The sequence below is a fragment of the Coregonus clupeaformis genome, chromosome 20, assembly GCF_020615455.1.
Source record: "Coregonus clupeaformis isolate EN_2021a chromosome 20, ASM2061545v1, whole genome shotgun sequence".
NCBI lineage: Eukaryota > Metazoa > Chordata > Actinopteri > Salmoniformes > Salmonidae > Coregonus > Coregonus clupeaformis.
Window position 1 is genome coordinate 54,560,230 of NC_059211.1, and position 15,209 is coordinate 54,575,438.

The 15,209-nt window shown below is 43.8% G+C and overlaps 2 protein-coding genes across 6 annotated transcripts; both read left to right on the forward strand.

The window, feature by feature from the left end:
• Positions 1–209: 209 nt before the first annotated feature.
• LOC121534309 (zinc finger protein 154-like) lies at positions 210–2,918 on the forward strand. Its single transcript, XM_041840956.2, has 3 exons — positions 210–379; positions 960–1,602; positions 1,800–2,918. The coding sequence occupies exons 2-3, from the start codon at positions 1,252–1,254 to the stop codon at positions 2,838–2,840; spliced, it is 1,392 nt and encodes a 463-aa protein (XP_041696890.2). The 5' UTR covers positions 210–379; positions 960–1,251; the 3' UTR covers positions 2,841–2,918.
• A 2,350-nt stretch (positions 2,919–5,268) lies between these two features.
• LOC121534308 (myeloid zinc finger 1) lies at positions 5,269–14,878 on the forward strand. Of its 5 annotated transcripts, none has more exons than XM_045205585.1 (5): positions 5,269–5,526; positions 8,747–8,806; positions 11,172–11,730; positions 11,939–13,143; positions 13,906–14,878. In XM_045205585.1, the coding sequence occupies exons 3-4, from the start codon at positions 11,407–11,409 to the stop codon at positions 12,773–12,775; spliced, it is 1,161 nt and encodes a 386-aa protein (XP_045061520.1). In that variant the 5' UTR covers positions 5,269–5,526; positions 8,747–8,806; positions 11,172–11,406; the 3' UTR covers positions 12,776–13,143; positions 13,906–14,878. The 5 variants fall into 5 exon arrangements, with proteins under 5 accessions (XP_045061520.1, XP_041696889.2, XP_041696887.2 ...); XM_041840955.2 differs by lacking the exon at positions 5,269–5,526 and adding an exon at positions 9,410–10,306 and having other exon boundaries at positions 8,374–8,806; XM_041840953.2 differs by lacking the exon at positions 5,269–5,526 and adding an exon at positions 9,410–10,306 and having other exon boundaries at positions 8,374–8,806; positions 11,939–13,085.
• Positions 14,879–15,209: the final 331 nt, after the last annotated feature.

The following is a 15,209-nucleotide window of genomic DNA, read 5'->3' on the forward strand; positions in this document are numbered from 1 at the left end:
ACTGCTTTGCTTTATCTTGGCCAGGTCGCAGTTGTAAATGAGAACTTGTTCTCAACTGGCTTACCTGGTTAAAGAAAGGTGAAATAAAAAAATAAATAAAAATAGAACATACTGTAGTATGGAAATGGACCGAAACGTCCGATTCATCCAATCCGCTAGGTGGCAGCATTGAGAATGTAGACGTCAAACAAAATCAGCAGAAACAGTCACTGCTTCCCTTGCGCTGTGGCTACATGTGCGTTATTATTTACCTTTGAATGCAAAAGTGTTATTTGCAAACGGGGATTGCAATTATTTCCTGAGATAAATGTACTGGCTTGTCAGTAAACCGACTCGGAACACCCATGCCTGCTGCAGATTGTTGCTTCCGTCTCTGCAGGTAGGCTATTAGATGTCTCTTGCAGTAGTAGCTAGCTAGCTGATGGTTAGCTCTGGGCCTGTGCGCGTTACTCTACTTACTCAGGAGCAAGTCGTTGTTGTCTTCGCGCGATTGGACCAGAGCCAGCTGACCAAGCATCATCAACTAGCCCATCAACTGAATAACTACAGTAGCTATCGCTTTCCACAATGCAAGCTATCAAATAAACTTCGCTGCAAGTACAAAATACATTTGGTTGACTTTTTTTTATCCTTAAAAAAAGAGACCTCTCTTGCAGCAAAATGTAGTGTTGAATTTCTCCATGAAGATCTATTTATCCTATAATTATTTTATGGATTTTTAGGTTTAAAAAGTCAGAGGGTCTTTCTCACCAACAAATGCTTATTTATTATGTTAATATAATATGAATAATATATTAATATATCTACTTTGGAGAGATGATACTATTGGATTCCCTTATTCTTCTTTGGCCAATTTGATTGAGTATAATTTATATTCTTCTTTATTCTTACTCTGTATTCTTAATTTTCTCTCAATTCTTCTATATTCTTGTTTACTTTCTCTCCATTGTATCTTCCAGATGATGACCAGCCCTGTCTTTAAAGGAGAGGACAAGACATCCCCCACATGGTTCCAGCCTAGAGCTACACCACACTGAAGGATGGTAGTTTAACAGAACTAGTTTCCCTGCCCAGATTGATACTAGGGGTATTGTTCCCCTGCTCAGACATTCCATGCATCAACCAATGGTTGCGTGCCACGCCATCAACTGTGTCATCGGCTGACAGATTGCTATAACATGATATGGTTAGTTGATACTTAAAATACCTATCCAGGCGTTGTAAGATCTGTCAGGCGTCAGCAGCTCAAAAATGGAGGGAGGAGATTCACTGCATAGCCTTAACCTGAAACAACTCAAAATGGCTGCTGTCGTTTGTTTACCTGTCGTGAGACTCCACAGACTAACGAAGGATCAACTGTCTCTCGCTGCTCAGAAGAACAACAACAAACCAGGCAGAAAACCAACCAAGAAAAACTCCACCACCACCGGAAATAAAACATCCACAGGAAAAGGAAACGACTCTGCTGACACCAAAAGTGTTTCTAGCCAGGTATCACCGGCCCCTAAGTGGTGGGGTCGCCCCAAGGGAAGCAAAAACAAACCCAAAATAACTCTCAAACTCTCCAGCGCCATCCTGAGGCCTGACGCGGTAAAACAAGAGGTAGGTTTAAACTTGTGGCTTTTAAATGAAAATTGAATTGAGATCTTGTATAGCATTTGTATCAGGCGGTGTAAATGTTTACTAGATATCTGTCTGTGTGGATGTTGCTGCTATATGTTTACTAGATATCTTGACGTATCTTACAACCACCACTGAAGTCTCCTCTGGGAAAATAAAGCTCTTCTATTCTAAACCAGGTGAAACAAGAGATGGACGATCTGCCTATCGGTACGAGAAGTGATGAACACTGGTTGAGCGCTGTGAAGCCAGAGAGCTACGACCCAGAGATGGGTAACACCGGGGAACCTACAGAGAGCAACCCCAGGACAGATGCACTTTACCTGGGTATCAAGACGGAGGATGCCCCCCTGTACCACCAGGATGGAGGGAGGCGGCTGCGGTCGGCTGCGGGTCAGCTGTTCAATCCGGCTGCGTTGCGGTCCGACCCAGAATGGCGGCCTCGCAACCAGAAGGTCCGCCGGTTCCCGTGCCCGGACTGCGGCCAGAAGTTCTTCTCCAAAACCACGCTGGAGTTACACTCCCGGATCCACACCCAGTACCAGCCGTACTCCTGTGAGGTGTGCCATAAGACGTTCTCCCGGAAAGGCGGTCTGGTCGAGCACCGGCCTATCCACGATGCGGAACGCCCCTTCGCCTGCCACCAATGCGGCAGAACCTTTACTTTCAAATCCAACCTGACCCGCCACATGCGGTTCCACAGCGACGCGCGGCCCTACGTCTGCTCCCAGTGTGGCCAAGGCTTCAAGATCTCCGCCCAACTCAAGAGCCACATGATGTCCCACAGCGGGTATAAACCGTACGTGTGCCCGGAGTGCGGCCAGAGTTTTGTCCGTTACATGAGTCTGAAGTATCACCGACTGAGCCACACCGGCGAGCGCCCGCTGTCCTGCCCAGAGTGTCCCATGACCTTTGCCCGGCCGCACACCCTTATGATCCACCGGCGACAACACACCGGGGAGACACCGTTCTCTTGTCAGGACTGTGGGAAGCAATTCAAACAGGGGTGCCAGCTGAAAGACCACGTTAGAAGGAAACACACAGGGGAGAAACCATACAAATGCTCCGAGTGTGACAAGTGCTTCATCACTTCGACGTCCCGTAAAGTGCACATGGTTGTCCACACAGGAGAGAAGCCGTACAAATGCATGGAGTGCTGTAGGAGCTACAGTCAGAGTTGGGGCCTGAAGCGACACAGGTGTGAGCAGCAAACCAGGTGAGAGGAACCTTGGGTGTACAGTGAGGGAAAAAGTATTTGATCCCCTGCTGATTTTGTACGTTTGCCCACTGACAAAGACATGATCAGTCTATAATTTTAATGGTATGTTTATTTGAACAGTGAGAGACAGAATAACAACAAAAAAATCCAGAAAAATGCATGTCAAAAATGTTATAAATTGATTTGCATTTTAATGAGGGAAATAAGTATTTGACCATTCTGGAAAACATTACTTAGTACTTGGTGGCAAAACCCTTCAATCACAGAGGTCAGACGTTTCTTGTAGTTGGCCACCAGGTTTGCACACATCTCAGGAGGGATTTTGTCCCACTCCTCTTTGCAGATCTTCTCCAAGTCATTAAGGTTTCAAGGCTGACGTTTGGCAACTCGAACCTTCAGCTCCCTCCACAGATTTTCTATGGGATTAAGGTCTGGAGACTGGCTAGGCCACTCCAGGACCTTAATGTGCCTCTTCTTGAGCCACTCCTTTGTTGCCTTGGCCGTGTGTTTTGGGTCATTGTCATGCTGGAATACCCATCCACAACCCATTTTCAATGCCCTGGCTGAAGGAAGGAGGTTCTCACCCAAGATTTGACGGTACATGGCCCCGTCCATCGTCCCTTTGATGCGGTGAAGTTGTCCTGTCCCCTTAGCAGAAAAACACCCCCAAAGCATAATGTTTCCACCTCCATGTTTGATGGTGGGGATGGTGTTCTTGGGGTCATAGGCAGCATTCCTCCTCCTCCAAACACGGCGAGTTGAGTTGATGCCAAAGAGCTCGATTTTGGTCTCATCTGACCACAACACTTTCACCCAGTTCTCCTCTGAATCATTCAGATGTTCATTGGCAAACTTCAGATGGGCCTGTATATGTGCTTTCTTGAGCAGGGGGACCTTGCGGGCGCTGCAGGATTTCAGTCCTTCACGGCGTAGTGTGTTACAAATTGTTTTCTTGGTGACTATGGTCCCAGCTGCCTTGAGATAATTTACAAGATCCTCCCGTGTAGTTCTGGGCTGATTCCTCACCGTTCTCATGATCATTGCAACTCCACGAGGTGAGATCTTGCATGGAGCCCCAGGCCGAGGGAGATTGACAGTTATTTTGTGTTTCTTCCATTTGCGAATAATCGCACCAACTGTTGTCACCTTCTCACCAAGCTGCTTGGCGATGGTCTTGTAGCCCATTCCAGCCTTGTGTAGGTCTACAATCTTGTCCCTGACATCCTTGGAGAGCTCTTTGGTCTTGGCCATGGTGGAGAGTTTGGAATCTGATTGATTGATTGCTTCAGTGGACAGGTGTCTTTTATACAGGTAACAAGCTGAGATTAGGAGCACTCCCTTTAAGAGTGTGCTCCTAATCTCAGCTTGTTACCTGTATAAAAGACACCTGGGGGTCAAATACTTATTGAGAGGGGGTCAAATACTTATTTCCCTCATTAAAATGCAAATCAATTTATAACATTTTTGACATGCGTTTTTCTGGATTTTTTTGTTGTTATTCTGTCTCTCACTGTTCAAATAAACCTACCATTAAAATTCTAGACTGATCATTTCTTTGTCAGTGGGCAAACGTACAAAATCAGCAGGGTATCAAATACTTTTTTCCCTCACTGTACGTCCCAAATGACACCTATATTCTCTATATAGTGTACTAGGGACCATAGGGCTCTGGTCAAAAGTAGTGCACTATGTAGGGAATAGGGTGCCATTTGGGACACAATCCCGGTGTTCTGAGTGTAGGAACTGGAGAGTGGATCCTTAAAGTATAAGCAGCCACGTAGGTGAGAGGATTCTCAGGTGTTTTGACTAGGGGAACTGTACTTTGTTTATACAGGATTTAAAGGGGCAATCTTGGATTGGTAAATACTTTTTTTTAAACTTTGATTCTTGAGGAATATAACTTATAAATGCCTCTTGAACTTAAATTAAATTGTCTTACCCCATCAGAACTCAAAATATATGATCGCCTCACCAGGGAAAACTCTAGGCTCTGCTATTGACTGTACTATCAGTTTTTTTGAACCCTCAATAAAATCATCCGTTTTCACTGTGATGCAGTCCCACTCTCACCTGATGTGTGATGTGAATGTTCAGGGACGGTTTCCCAGATACAGGTTAAGCCAAGTCCTGGAATTAAAAGCAAGCAAATCTCCAGTGAAATAGGTTTTTATCCTAGCACTAGGCTTAATCTGTGTCTGGGAAACTGGTCCTCGATGTTGTAAAACAAACCAAAGTTTTTGTGTTAAAACTTTGTATAGAAGAAAAAAAATGCATCTACTATTAATGCAATGGTTAGTTGAGACTGAAAGCCTTTGTTTGAGAGGATTATTAGGATGTATAAGTCATGATAATGGGTGGAACGGAGCGAATGGAATGGCTTCAAACACATGGAAACCATGGAAACCATGTGTTGGATGTATTTGATACCATTCCACCTATTCCGCTCCAGTTATTCACCACAAGCCCATCCTCCCCAACTAAGATGCCACCAACCTCCTGTGATGCCATGTCTATGTCATTTTTTCCCAACTGATGAATAGAACTGATCAATAAACTGACTTGTTTCACTGAGTGTGGGTGTGTGTGTGTGTGTGTGTGTGTGTGTGTGTGAGAGAGAGATAAGGGTTAGTCATAAAGAGAAGACAGTAAAAGAAGAAGATTTAATTGAAGAATCACACTTCTTAAAGGTGAGATCCCCTTTGGCTACTAAACCAGAGCAACGTCTTATGTATACAGCAGGCTAGTGTGATTAACAAGGTTGGCTGTAGAAATGATCTATGTGACGATTTGGTTTGACCTTTGACCTTGTAGCCTAACGGGGCATTTGAAATGGCACTACGAAACACGCCAGCACTGCATGAACCTTTAACCCGAGAGTTGACTAAAAGTAGATTTATGAATCTGCTATATTCTGAGCTAACTAAATAGACTACCAACGTATGTATCATTTTGTACTTGTACTGCTTTTTTAAGGAGGTGTGTTAATGACTTAACTTTAAAAAATCATCTGAAATATGACATAGGAATCCATTTTAAGTTGCTGTAATATTGATTGCTGTAAATTACATTGGGACAAGATGTCACATAACATCTTAATCTGTTCAGTCATGTGGTGATGTGTTTTTCTTGAAGCAACCTTTTATTTGTTTTTAATCAGCTGTCCCAGTAGACAACGTATCAAAGGATACTGTTTCATTGGTAATGGCTTTACAAGGCACTTACTGTAACCCCAACTGCTCCAGGGACACCCTTAATAATGACTGACCTTGGCTTTGACCCCGAGTCGCCGGACTGTCTCAGTGGGATTTGCAAGCATTTCCAATTCACACAAGTACACACTTAAATATTAGCACCTACAGTGCATTCGGAAAGTATTCAGACTCCTTCACTTTTTCCACATTTTGTTACGTTACAGCCTTATTCTAAAATGGATGGTTTTTCCCCCTCATCAATCTACACACTACCCCATAATGACAAAGCAAAAACAGGTTTTTAAAATACCACATTATGAGTATTCAGACCTTTACTCAGTACTTTCTTGAAGCACCTTTGGCAGCGATTACAGCCTCGAGTCTTCTTGGCTATGACACTACAAGCTTGGGACACCTGTATTTGGGGAGTTTCTCCCATTCTTATCTGCAGATCCTCTTAAGTTCTGTCAGGTTGGATGAGGAGCGTCGCTGCACAGCTATTTTCAGGTCTTTCCAGAGATGTTAGATCGGGTTCAAGTCCGGGCTCTAGCTGGGCCACTCAAGGACATTCAGAGACTTGTCCCGAAGCCACTCCTGCGTTGACTTGGCTGTGTGCTTAGGGTTGTCCTGTTGGAAGGTGAACCTTCGCTCCAGCCTGAGGTCTTGAGCGCTCTGGAGCAGGTTTTCATCAAGGATCTCTCTGTACTTGATGGGAATTTTTCAGTAGACTATAATTAAATCTCTTCAGACTCAGTAGACTATAAGATAAACATAGTTAATCACAACATGACGAACACGGAGCCAGGGTTAAACATGGGTACATCTCTGCTGCTAGGCAAGAACTTAATTGGTTCCTCTCACTGGTGTAGTCATTGCCCTGCCTGGTATGTGTGTGTGTGTGTGTGAAATAGGACTGTTTATTCTTGATCACAGCATGAGGGGTGTTTGGACTGGGTGGTACAGAGGGAGGAGGCTGGTATATGTTTGAGAAATGTATTATGGACCTGACATGTTTAAGTATCAATTGATAGGTTTGGGAATCAATTAGGGGGTCAGAACGGAGCCAGGAAAGGGCTCTCTTATTTTTACATGACAGGGCTTGGTCCCACCACTATTGTTTCCAGACACGGAACTAGAAGGGAGGGAAGTCAGATACCGCCATTAAGGAAGTGGGCGGAGCGGTCAAGAGGTGAAAACTGGAGACAAAGGTGGAGGAACCAAAGAGGGAGGGATTAAGCTAAAATGTATGTAAAATGACTATATAAACTGAGAGGTGGAAAGTTAGATGCTCTGCAGACCACCTCGGCTATATTGATTGTAATAAAGTCTATCTTAATTCTACGAAAACTCTGAAAGTACTTTGTGTTTGACTGAGGACAAAGACAATTTTCTACAACATACTTTGCTCCATTCATCTTTCCCTTGATCCTGACTAGTCTCCCAGTCCCTGCCGCTAAAAAAAACATCCCCACATGATGCTGCCACCACCATGCTTCACCGTAGTGATGGTATTGGCCAGGTGATGAGAAGTGCCTGGTTTCTTCCAGACGTGACGCTTGGCATTCAGGCCAAAGAGTTCAATCTTGGTTTCATCAGACCAGAGAATCTTGTTTCTCATGGTCTGAGAGTCCTTTAGGAGTGGCTTCCGTCTAGCCACTCTACCATAAAGGCCTGATTGGTGGAGTGCTGCAGAGATGGTTGTCCTTCTGGAAGGTTCTCCCATTTCCACAGAGGAACTCTGGAGCTCTGTCAGAGTGACCATCGGGTTCTTGGTCACCTCCCTGACCAAGGCCCTTCTCCCCCGATTGCTCAGTTTGGCCGGGCAGCCAGCTCTAGGAAGAGTCTTTGTAGTTCCAAACTTCTTCCATTTAAGATTGATGGAGGCCACTGTGTTCTTGGGGACCTTCAATGCTGCAGAATTTTTTTGGTACCCTTCCCCAGATCTGTGCCTCGACACAATCCTGTCTCGGAGCTCTATGGACAATTAATTCGACCTCATGGCTTTGTGTTTGCTCTGACATGCACTGTCAACTTGGGACCTTATATAGAAAGGCGTGTGCCTTTCCAAATCATGTCCAATCAATTGAATTTACCACAGGTGGACTCCAAGTTGAAGAAACATCTCAAGGATTATCAATGGAAACAGGATGCACCTGAGCTTAATTTCGAGTCTCATAGCAAAGGGTCTGAATACTTATGTAAATAAGGTATTTGTTTTTTTATATGTAATACATTTGCTAAAATTTCTAAAAACCTGCTTTCACTTTGTCATTATGGGGTATTGTGTGTAGATTGATAAAAAATATATATTTAATCAATTTTCGAATAAGGCTGTAACTTAACAAAATGTGGAAAAAGTGAAGGGGTCTGAATACTTTCCGAATGCATTGTACGTACCATACTGTCGAGGTAGTTGTTATTAAATATTCACTGAAGTCAGGGGGAAGGATTGTCCGTGGGGATGACCGGGAAGATAAAAAATATAAAAATAAAGGTGAGAACTGTTTGATAATGAACAAAAAATAAAGTCATACTGTAATGCCTGGGCTGTCAGGTTCGGATTATTCATGGTTGGTTACTAGAATTTTGTCAAATATTCCGACATTTTTAAATAAATGCTTTAAATCAATATATATAGCAGTGTTAGAATGTATTTGTAATGTTTTGATTTCACATCTGTTACACACACTAAACAATAAAACCGATCCTAATACAGCAGACCACCACAGCTGTGACAGCATGGCTGAGGTAATCAGGAGAACGGACTGTGACTCAGGTAAGAGGTCCCTCAGAATGAGCTTTTCATTTTGTTTTTGGTGTCTTGTCTTTTACTGGTTTCAGGTTGTTCATGAATGTAGTAATTTGTAGGACTGATTTTAACCCACTGGGCACAGACCTCAGTTAAACGTCTAGTTTTGATTTACATTTGGTTGAGTTGTCAACTAATGTGAATTTAATGTGAAATCAACCAAATATTTCACCCTGTCAATGAATTTAGGGTAAAGGTTGGGTGAAAAAAATACTATTCCCTTAAGACTTTTGGCAAATCCAATCAGTGTTCCACGTTGATTCAACATCCTCACATTGAATATATTGGTTGAAATAATGTAGTAACAACATTGATTCAACCAGTTTTCTGCCCAGTGGGAGAGTAAGACATGAGCTTAGAATAGTTGTGGTGGGTGAACTGCCTGTAGCAGTAAAGAGTGCAACCAGAAATGTCTTCACAACTGATGCTTCCTCTGTGCCTGTGACCACACAGTGTCAGGCAGAATATAGAGTTCTGGATGAGACCAACAACACTGTCATAGACACCACAGGAGTCATCAGTGAAATGCCTGGATCTGTCTCATCCTCATGTTCTACTGCTGGTGATCAGGCTGGGGAGGTTCACTGAAGAGGAGAGGGACGCTGTGAAGTGGATCCAGGAGAGCTTTGAATCGAGGCCCCCAAAGTTCACCAGAGTGCTTGCTGTTCACACAGACCAGTTGAAGGGTAAACCTATAATGGCCTTTCTGCAGAGCAGTCCAGACCTTCAGGCGCTCGTTGCTAACTGGTAGTGGATCCAATGTCTTCAACATTGAAGACAAAGGCAACATTGGACAAGTTAAACCACTGCTGGAAAACATTGATACAGTTTCATACCAGAACTGGGGATACTACTACATGGAAGAGGCAGAAAGAAAGATCAGAGCTGAAGACTAACAGAAGAGAGAAGAGGCTGAGAGACAACAGAGGTGAAGAGCAAAGAAAGACAGTATTTTACAACATACATTTTCTGCCTTACAGGAGGCAAAACGTTTTCTGACTTGTAAAATGTCTAGCACGACTAGCCACATTTATTTTTGTCTCTTCAAACAGTAGCTAAGTGTGTTACTATGTGGTTATGTTTATGGTTTTAGGTACAGACTATTCATTCACAGACAGTCCATGCACAGATGAAAAGGTGAAACCCAGAAGAATTAGGGGGGATGTCTATAAGAGTCTTTATCTCTTATAGAACATTTTATAGTATGGAAATTGAACGAAATGTCTGATTCATCCGATCCGCTAGGTGGCAGCATTGTGAATGTGGAGGTCTTGAACAAAATCAGCAGAAACAGTCACTACTTCACTTGCGCTGTGGCTAGATGTGGTATTATTTATCTTGGAATGCAACAGTGTTTATTGCAAACAGGGATTGCAATTATTTCTCTGAAATTAAATGTACTGGCTTCTCAGTAAACCGACTCGTACCACCCATGACCGCTGCAGATTGTTGCTTCCGTCTCTGCAGGTAGGCTATTAGATGTCTCTTGCAGTAGTAGCTAGCTAGCTGATGGTTAGCTCTGGTCCAGTGCGCGTTACTCTACTTACTCAGGGGTTAAGTCGTTGTCTTCGCGCGATTGGACCAGAGCTAACTGACCAAGCATCATCAACTAGCCCATCAACTAAATAACTACAGTAGCTGTCGCTTTCCACAATGCAAGCTATCAAATAAACCTCACTGCAAATATCCAACGGTGGTGTTGGATTTGTCCATGATGGTCTATTTATCCTAGAATTATCTTATGGATTTTTAGGTTAGGGATGTTAAAAAAAAAAAAAAAACAGAGGGCCTTTGACACCAATAATTTTTTATTTAAAGCTGCAATATGTAACTTTTGGCTACCCGACCAAATTCACATAGAAATGTGTGTTAGAGATCTATCATTCTCATTGAAAGCATGTCTAAGGAGCGGTAGATCTGTTCTATGTGCGCTGTTTCTATGCTTCCCGTTCTTAAATTTAGATTTTTTAAATATTGTACTTTCGGTTTTGTACACCAGCTTCTAACAGCTGAAAAAACAATAATTGGTTATGGAAAATATATTGTACAGCGGTTTAGATGGTACAATTATTCTCTACACTATACTTGCTTGTTTTGTCACATAAACTGAAATTAGGCGAACTATTCGAATTTTATGAACCAGGAAATGGCGGAACGATTTAATATATTAATATATCTACTTTGGAGAGATGATACTATTGGATTCCCTAATTCTTCTTTGGCCAATTTGATTGAGTATAATTTATATTCTTCTTTATTCTTACTCTGTATTCTTAAATTTCTCTCAATTCTTCTATATTCTTGTTTACTTTCTCTCCATTGTTTCTTCCAGATGATGACCAGCCCAGTTTCCCTGCCCAGATTGATACTAGGGCTATTGTTCCCCTGCTCAGACGTTCCATGCATTGACCAATGGTTGCGTGCCACGCCATCGACTGTGTCATCGACTGACAGATAGCTATAACATGATTTGGTTAGTTGATACAATGCCTGGATAGGTTTTTTTAAGTAAGATGTCAGACGTCAGCAACTTTTGAGCAGAGAAACGCGCCTTACATCACCTCAAAATGGAGGGAGTCTCACTGCATAGCGTTAACCTGAATCAACTCAAAATGGCAGCTGACGTTTCTTTACCCATCTTGAGACTCCACAGACTGACGAAGGATCAACAGTCTCTCGGAGCTCAGAAGAACAACAACAAACCAGGCAGAAAACCAACGAGGAAAAACTCCACAGGAAAAGGAAATGACTCTGCTGACACCAAAAGTGTTTCTAGCCAGGTATCACCGGCCCCTAAGCGGTGGGGTCGCCCCAAGGGAAGCAAAAACAAACCCAAGATAAGTCTACAACTCTCCAGCATCATCCTGAGGCCTGACGCGGTAAAACAAGAGGTAGGTTTAACCTCTTGGAATTAACATTTAATTGAGATCTTGTATAGCATTTGTAACTCTTTGTGAATGTTGCAGCTATATGTTTACTAGATATCTGTCTGTGTGAATGTTGCTGCTATATGTTTACTAGATATCTTGACGTATCTTACAACCACCACTGAAGTTTCCTCAGAGGAAAATAAAGGTATTATATTCTAATTTAAACCAGGTGAAACAAGAGATGGACGAGCTGCCTATCGGGACAAGAATTGAACACTGTTTGAACGCTGTGAAGCCAGAGAGCTACGACCCAGAGATGGGTAACACCAGGGAACCTCCTACAGAGAGCGACCCCAAGACAGATGCACGTCACCTGGGTATCAAGACAGAGGATTCCCCCCTGTACTTCCAAGATGGAAGGAGACGTCTGCGGTCGGCTACCGGCCAGCCGTTAAATCTGACTGCATTCCGGTCCGACCCAGAATGGCGGCCTCGCAACCAGAAGGTCCGCCGGTTTCCGTGCCCGGACTGTGGACGGAAGTTCTTCTCCAAAACCACGCTGAAGTTCCACTCCCGGATCCACACGCAGTACCGGCCGTATTCCTGCGATGTGTGCCGTAAGACGTTCTCCCGGAAAGCCGGCTTGGACGAGCACCGGCCAATCCACGATGCGGAACGCCCATTCGCCTGCCACCAATGCGGCAGAACCTTCACATTCAAATCTAACCTGACCCGGCACATGCGGTTCCACAGTGATGCTCAGCCCTACGTCTGCTCCCAGTGTGGCCAAGGCTTCAAGATCTCCGCCCACCTGAAGCGCCACATGACGGCCCACAGCGGGTGTAAACTGTTCGTGTGCCCGGAGTGCGGCCAGAGTTTTGTCCGTTACATGAGTCTGAAGTATCACCGACTGAGCCACACCGGCGAGCGCCCGCTGTCCTGCCCAGAGTGTCCCATGACCTTTGCCCGGCCGCAAACCTTTATGGTCCACCGGCTGAAACACACCGGGGAGACACCGTTCTCTTGCCAGGACTGTGGGAACAGTTCAAACAGGGGTGCAAGCTGAAAGAACACATTAGAAGGAAACACACAGGGGAAGAAACCATACAAATGCTCTGAATGTGACAAGTGCTTTGTCACTTCGGCGTCCCGTAATGCACACATGGTTGTCCACACAGGAGAGAAGCCGTACAAATGCACGGAGTGTGGTATTAGCTACAGTCAGAGTGGATATCTAGCACAGCACATGAGGAGACACACAGGGGAGAAACCATACAAATGCTCTGATTGCGACAAGTGCTTCATCACTTCGACGTCCCGTAAAGTGCACATGGTTGTCCACACAGGGGAAAAGCCGTACAAATGCACGCAGTGCGGTAAGAGCTACAGTCAGTGTGGGTCCCTGAAGAGGCACAGGTGTGAGCAGCAAACCAGGTGAGAGGAACCTTGGGTGAACGTCCTAAATGGCACCCTATTCTCTATATAGTGTACTAGGGACCATAGGGCTCTGGTCAAAAGTAGTGCACTATGTAGGGAATAGGGCGTCATTTGGGACACAGTCCCGGTGTTCTGAGTGTAGGAACTGGAGAGAAATGGAGAGTCGATCCTTAAAACGTAGCACAGGTAAATAACCAGGTGAAAGGAACCAGGTAAGATGATTCTCGGGTGTTCTGAGTAGGGAAACTGGACTTTGTTTATACAGGACATAAAAGGGACAATCTTCGATTGGTACAGCCATTTTTGGACTTTTAAATTAATGACATATAGCCAGTGATTCTTATAAAATATAATGTATATATGCCTCATGAACTTAGTGCAGTTAAACTGTTTTACCCCAGCAGAACTCAAAATGTAAGATCACCTCACCAGGGAAATCTCTAGGCCTATTGACTCTTCTATCAATTATTGAAACTGTGATGAAATGAACCGTTTTCACTGTGATGAAATCAACCGTTTTCACTGATGAAATCAACCATTTTCACGGTGATGAAATCAACCGTTTTCACTGATGAAATCAACCGTTTTCACTGTGATGAAATCAACCATTTTCACGGTGATGAAATCAACCGTTTTCACTGTGATGCAGTTTAACTTGATGTGTATTGTAAATGTTCAGGGAAGGTTTCCCAGACACAGATTAAGCCAAATCCTGGACTAAAAAGCAAGAATCTCCATTGAAATAGGTTTTTATCCTAGGACTAGGCCCTCGATGTTGTAGAGTTGGACCGGGCCAGCTGCTACAGGGTCAACCGGACGGACCTTCCGCTGCTGCGTCACGCCAACGTCATCCACACACCGGGCGTTTCCAAGGCACAGGGCAGAGTGTGTTGGTCTCGCTGCCCCAGGACCCTGCGCGTTCCTTCTGGTGATCAGGGGGTGAGGTTCACGGAGGAGGAGAGGGATACCACCGTGAGGTGGATCCAGGAGAACTTTGGAGAAGAGTCTTTAATGTACACCATGGTTCTGTTCACTAGTGGAGACCAGCTAGAGGGGAAACCAGTGGAGGGCCTACTGAAGGACAACAGTCAACTGCTACAACTAATCACTACCTGCAGGGACAGATATCATGTCTTCAACAACGAGGAGAAAGGTGACCACACTCAGGTTACAGAGCTGCTGAAGAAGATAGAGGAGATGGTGGAGAGGATTGGTGGAAACCACTTCAATGTCAACACACACCCAGTAAGGGAGAAAGCAGGGTCTGGTGTGGTGGTCACCGTGGTGACGTTAGTGGCAGTTGGAGCTGTGTTCAAATTGATCCTTGATGACTTATGGAGCAAAATGCAAGATGGTGGGAACTTGGAGAGAAACAGACAATGAAAGGTTGACTACTGAGAACATTCTGTGAAAATGATCAATGTATTATTATGACTTGATTGAATTACAGAGCATTGATCTAAGTTTCGGTTAGACTCATTCTTGTAATTTATTTACTCCCATTTTATGAGAGTGTGAATGAAAAAGTCATTTGTCATTAAGGAGAGATATACAATTGTCAAAACATGGAAAATATTCAGCAGTACTGTATCATACATTGTGTTATCCAACACTTTTGTATGCTGAAATCAAATTCAGTAACAAGTCATGAAATAAATGGAGAAAAATTGATGAAAAATAATGAATGAAAATGAGATCTACACTGAGTATACAAAACATTAGGAACACCTGCTCTTTCCATGACAGACTGACCAGGTGAATCCAGGTGAAAACTATGATCCCTAATTGATGTCACTTGTTAAATCCACTTCAAATCAGTGTAGATGAAGGAGAGGAGACAAGTTAAAGACATTTTTTTAAGCCTTGAGACAATTGAGACATGGATTGTGTATGTGTGCCATTCAGAGGGTGAATGGGCGAGACAACATATTTAAGTGCTTTTGAACAGGGTATGGTAGTAGGTGCCAGGCGCGCCAGTTTGTGTCAAGAACTGCAACGCTTCTGGGTTTTTCAAGCTCAACAGTTTCCCCTGTGTATCAAGAATAGTCCACCACTGTAGGACA

Coding starts and splice junctions, on each gene's coding strand:
- LOC121534308 (XM_045205585.1), top strand. CDS start 11,407: ATGGAGGGAGTCTCACTGCATAGCGTTAACCTGAATCAACTCAAAATG. Junction 11,731..11,938: donor CTGACGCGGTAAAACAAGAG/GTAGGTTTAACC, acceptor AATTTAAACCAG/GTGAAACAAGAGATGGACGA.
- LOC121534309 (XM_041840956.2), top strand. CDS start 1,252: ATGGAGGGAGGAGATTCACTGCATAGCCTTAACCTGAAACAACTCAAA. Junction 1,603..1,799: donor CTGACGCGGTAAAACAAGAG/GTAGGTTTAAAC, acceptor ATTCTAAACCAG/GTGAAACAAGAGATGGACGA.